At 34.6% G+C, this 5,490-nt stretch overlaps 1 protein-coding gene across 1 annotated transcript in view; it reads right to left on the minus strand.

The window, feature by feature from the left end:
* Window positions 1-3,381: 3,381 nt before the first annotated feature.
* LOC136061321 (PHD finger-containing protein 6-like) overlaps window positions 3,382-5,490 on the minus strand; it is a 16,809-nt gene continuing 14,700 nt past the window's right edge. Inside the window, exons 2-6 of the mRNA XM_065771496.1 lie at window positions 5,188-5,355; window positions 4,401-4,661; window positions 4,182-4,306; window positions 3,779-3,852; window positions 3,382-3,695 (exon numbers count right to left, since the gene is read on the minus strand). Coding sequence (XP_065627568.1) covers window positions 3,543-3,695; window positions 3,779-3,852; window positions 4,182-4,306; window positions 4,401-4,661; window positions 5,188-5,355 — 781 coding nt within the window. The 3' untranslated portion in view covers window positions 3,382-3,542. The remainder of the gene's footprint in view (window positions 3,696-3,778; window positions 3,853-4,181; window positions 4,307-4,400; window positions 4,662-5,187; window positions 5,356-5,490) is intronic.

A 5,490-nucleotide genomic window follows, 5' to 3' on the forward strand; every position in this document is an offset into this window, starting at 1 on the left:
AAAAAAAGAAAAAAAAAAAAAAAAAAGGAGACTTATTATTTTTATTTTATTTTAATTTAGCATTTGAAATTCTGCTATAGAAAATAGAATTTGAAAAATGTATTCTAGACAAAATGACTTATAAATTCTCAAATGTTCAACCAAACAGTATTTTTTTCCCATAATGCATTATGTGCCAAGAAATTTGCGAAAATGCATTCCAGTTGATATTCCAAACACTACGTTAGTCATTTGCAGCAGCCAGCAAGGGTGTAAATGCGTAATATTCACATTGTAATGCCTTGCTAAAATCAACTTCATCATGAATAAACTACAAGTAACGTGCTTGACATATTACTTGAGGTGACAAATGGGCAGCAAGGATGATTGTCCATTAAACCACTTATTACTCATTTAAATAACTACTCAATAATAATGTTAAAAAAAAAAAAAAAAAAAAAACCAATCAATGATTCAATTAGGGGTGTCCAAGCAGACCCGGAACCCGACCAACCCACCCAACCTAGCCAGAAAACCGATTGAACCAATGCCGGCGATGGTCGACAGCGGGTCTCTACCCAAAAAACTCGAGACCGGCGGGTCGGTTGATGGGTTTAAGCATGAAAACCCGATTTTCAACCAACCCGACCGAAAAACCTGTTCTCTGTCGATTTTACATTGAGATTAGCCTGATCTCGTTGAGATCTCACTGGATCTCTTTGAGATCTGGCCTGATCTCATTGAGATCTACCGAGATCTCTTCGAGATCTGGTCAGATCTAGCAAAAACCAAAGATTTCGGTGAACTCCAGCGACGATTACTGCAAAATTCGGTGACTATTTACACAGTTCGAAACCGACCGACGAACCGCTAACATTTGACCACCCGAATTGCTGCCGTCGGAGGCGAGTCCAGGTTTGGGAGACTCGATCAGGTCAGGTCAGTTCCGGGTTGGGCACAAACCCAACCTGGACCGACTCGTGGACAGGCCTAGATTCAATATCCATTACTCAAACATATATATACACACACACACAACTATTATTATAGGCGAAACCATACTATTTGTTCCTAAAGTTTATCTTGTGAGCGCTATTAGTCCCTCAAGTTTTAAAAATAAGTGATATTAGTCTTTTAATTAACTTCAGTTAGAAATATTGCTTACGTGGTTAATGGAATACTGAGTTGTCATTTTTTTTAATGATGTGGCATTTTTAATAAAAAATTACAAAATTATTTACAACTGGTACATCTTTTACAATTTATTACAAGTGCTTTTACAAACTAATGAATGGCATATAAGTCATTGTCTTTTTTTATTTTGCTAAAAAAATCTTAGACTCTCTAATATCTTCCTATGACCCAAGCACTTCATCTTCCTTTCCTGCCATTCTTCCAACCATTGTGGCTGCAACTGCCGCTCTTCCACTGCCGTAGCGACTCCTCCAAGTGGCCTTCGTTGCCCCACCGCAGCAACCAACAGAAGCTCTGTCCTTCGCCATTCTCCATGAATGTCCATTGACTGCTTATCTCCTAAAGATCTTTATGTTTCTTTGTTTAGATTTGTTTCCAAAGGATTCATAAATAGCATGAAAAAATGTTTAAATTTGCTTCATTATAAATCTAGATTTGTTTCCAAAGGATTCATAAATAGCATGAAAAAATGTTTAAATTTGTTTCATTATAAATCTTCAAATGTTTGAAGTATTATATTCAAGTTTTATTTTCCTTAAAAAAAAATTTTGAAAAAAAATTGGTCCTTTTTCTTTCTCTGCCATGAACCAATGGTAGTCACTGTGGGAATCTTTGTTGCCTATCACTTTTGTTGTTCTCAAAATATTTGTTGGTTTCTTGCTCTTGACACTAGACTACTCTCGTTAACAAGAGAGGATTTGTGGCCAATCAAATTAGATTAGAAAGAGAGTTACGTAAAAGACTTTGTATCCTCAAAGGCGTTCTCTTCAACTCATATCTGGATTTTTGTTAAGAGGGTTTCCAGTAAATTATTGTTGGCTTTGAGGTGGTCCGGCCACTTGATTAGAAAACTGGACAACGATGAAGCAAAGAAAGGGAAAATAGGGGAGGAGAGAGTGAGGGGCTCAAGCCAATCCTATCTTTCTTTTTTCTTTTTTTTCTTTTTTTTAGCGTAAGAATAAATAAAATCCAATTAAAGATTACATTGCAACTTTATAATTAAATAGTTGATATGGTATAGGACACTTAAGTTGCCACGTCAATTTATAAGTGTCTACAGTAAAATTATAAATGCCACGTCACTTTTCCGTTAGCCAAAGGACTACTTTCACTCATTTTTTAAACTTTAGGGACCCACTCATTTTTTAAACTTTAGGGACCAATAGTACTCATTTGAAACTTAAGGGATCAAATGCGCTCACAAGGTAAACTTCAGGAACCAATAATGTAGTTTTGTCATTATTATATACATAATTACAAATAGTAGAAATCTCTAAATTAACCAAAATATCCTTAAAACTTCAAAAGTGATGATCCAAATCCCCCCAAACTCCAAACGCACAGAAAATGCTTTTGAAACTTCACATATGACTAAAATACCCCCAAAATTATTGACCCTAAAAACATTCTGTGAGACCAAAATATCCCTAGAATTCTAAAATGACCAAATTCCCTTCAAACTGATCAAAATACCTCGAACATCTAAAACAACCACCCTCGAAAGCTCCAAAATGAACCCCTTCCCAAAAAAAATAAAAAATAAAAATAAAAATCTAGAATGATCAAAAGAATACAAATATGTTCATAATGAGCGAAATACTCTTGAATACCCTAAAATGACACAAATACCCCCAAAACATTCAAGATGACCAAATTATGATTGCATCGTCCTAAATGACCAAATACACCACCCCCCCCCCCCCCAAAAAAAAATAAAGAAGAGTCCTAAATAATTATGGGAATTAGAAAATGACCAAAGTATCCCATAAAAACTAAAAAATGACCAAAATTACTAGAATAATCTTGAAACATCTAAAATGACTACAATACTCTCAAAATAACCAAAATACCTCCCAAACTCTAACATGATTATAATATCTCTAAAACCTTTAAAATGAACAAAATATGTCTGAAATGTCCAAAATAATCCTTAGAACCTCTAAAATGATCAAAATGTACCCAAAATATCGCCAAACTTTGAAATGACAAAAATAACCCTAAAGCCTGTAAAATGACAAAAATACCATTGAAATGTTCGACATGGCCAAAGTAACATTGAAACCTCCAAAATAACCATTATACTCTCAAAACTTATAAATTGTGTACTAGACATTGTGGAGGCTAGCCAATCGCTAATCAAAGGCACCACAAGAGCAAGAAAGGGGGTTACAAAAGTAACACATTATACTAAGGCTAAGAAAAATAATGTGATGTTAAAAAATTGCCATTTCAGTTTGTAGACTAATAAAGTTTTTTATGACAAAACAATATGTGCTACACTGATCTGATCATTTAAGAACTGTACAAATGTTTCCTAAAAAAAAAGAACTGTACATAGACTATGATTATGCAAATGAGCCACTACTCTCTTAACTTTGACTTAGTGTATATACAGTTGGACTAGTTTTAGTTCGTAATGAAAAAGGTTCAGAGCCAGCTTTAATGTCCCCAAGGAAATGACGGTATTTATCGATGACGCTTGTAGATGCCACTCTAATGGATGATTCAACACGAGCTGGTTCCTATAGGAAGCACAAATAAATGAATAATACAAAATTAAGTAGTGAAAAACCAGCTTCAATGTAATTAGTACCATATTTTATACCTGAGTCTGATTATCTCTTACAGGAAGAAAGATTCCCCATAAGACGTATCCTGCTTCGAGCCGTGCAATAGCATCTATAAACACAACTTGATGTCATCACAATGAAAAATCATGTAAACACAAATATTTACAATGCTTATAGATGAATATATATATATATATATATATATTTTAAATTTTTAATAAAATATTGGAAATCATTTCAATATTGAAATTTCAAACTTACAGTGGCACCCTTATATAATTTTCACTAATTCCTAGGCCCGCATTATTTAATATCATTTAGAGGAACAACTAGAGTCCTAGTTTTTTTATTTTTGTTTTTGTTTTTTTTTCCCCTCCAATTTCCAATACTATATATTAAATAACATATTTGAGTCAGATAAAAAGCCAGATAACTCACTCTGTGAGTCCACATGCAGCTGTTTTGATGTAAATATCAACAAATCCACACCCTCAATGCGGATTCTCAAAATTAAATTTTCGTCCTCCATCAGCTCAGACAGGCAGGAAATGCTCTCTTTGGATCTACAAGTATAACCGACAGATGCCCTTAAAGATAAATATATAAAAAGAAGCAGAGGCAGAGATTGTCTCATAAAAATCAGATGTCAAAACGAACCTCTCAATTTTATCATCAGGAGAAAAATATAGTGCAATGTCATTCAGATCAGGATAATCATTCTGGAAAAGATCTGCCCAAATTTGGGATCGAGGAAGCAGCATAACTCGAAGGGTTAGAGGCAATCTTAGTGATAACTCATATGCCCTGCCACTAACAGTCCGTGGAGGTTGAGCCCGTAACCCACGATAAATGTCACCAGTTTGAGCCAGCAGCCCACGATAAATGTCACCAGGTTTGGCAGCAACAAGAATGCTTCCCCTGAAGAAAGAAGGCAATGAAAACTTTGTGAAAATGTAGAATGCTATAATCTCGCATGTATATATGCCCTGAACATAATAAGAAACAATCTAATAGACAAAATACAGGAAATATCTGCTCTATGAATCCAATGAAACAATCTGTTCAACAAAATGACGGAAAATTTTTACTTCCATTAATTCATGAATGACTCCAGACATCATGAGATAAGAGGTTCTATGCAAAACCATGAAGACCCACCTCCAGGTAGCAGTAACACAAATGCCTCCCCCAAAGAATGAGGCAATGAAAACTTTTTGAAAACTCTAGAATGCTATAATATCATAAGGTATAAGCCCTGCACATATTAAGAAACAATCTAACGGACAAACTATAGGAAATATATGCCTTACGAATCCTATGAAACAATCTATTCAACAAATTGACAGATACGTTTTATTTCCGTCCATTCTTTTAATGAATGAATGACTCCAAACATCATGAAAGAATAGGTTCCAGGCAAACCATGAAGAGACTGGCTACCCACCTCCAGGTTGCATGTAGAGCAGGGAGATAATCACGGTATAGCTTGAATTTAAGTAGACTATTCAGCAATTCACTTTCTTCAGCATCAGAGTTCTCACGTTTAAAGAAAGCTTGGAATTTACCACCTACACAAATACAGGAACAGCAATTAGATAAAGCAACCAGGTTACTAAATAGTTATACTGCCAAATACACTCCCAACCGTAACACAAATTGATATTATGACTTACTTTATTTTATTTCAAAATGTAAGCACATCAATTTTATATTTTGGTTCACAAAATGATATTATATCCATATGGCA

The sequence above is a fragment of the Quercus suber genome, unplaced genomic scaffold, assembly GCF_002906115.3.
Source record: "Quercus suber isolate HL8 unplaced genomic scaffold, Cork oak 2.0 scaffold_45, whole genome shotgun sequence".
In the NCBI taxonomy this organism is placed as follows: domain Eukaryota; kingdom Viridiplantae; phylum Streptophyta; class Magnoliopsida; order Fagales; family Fagaceae; genus Quercus; species Quercus suber.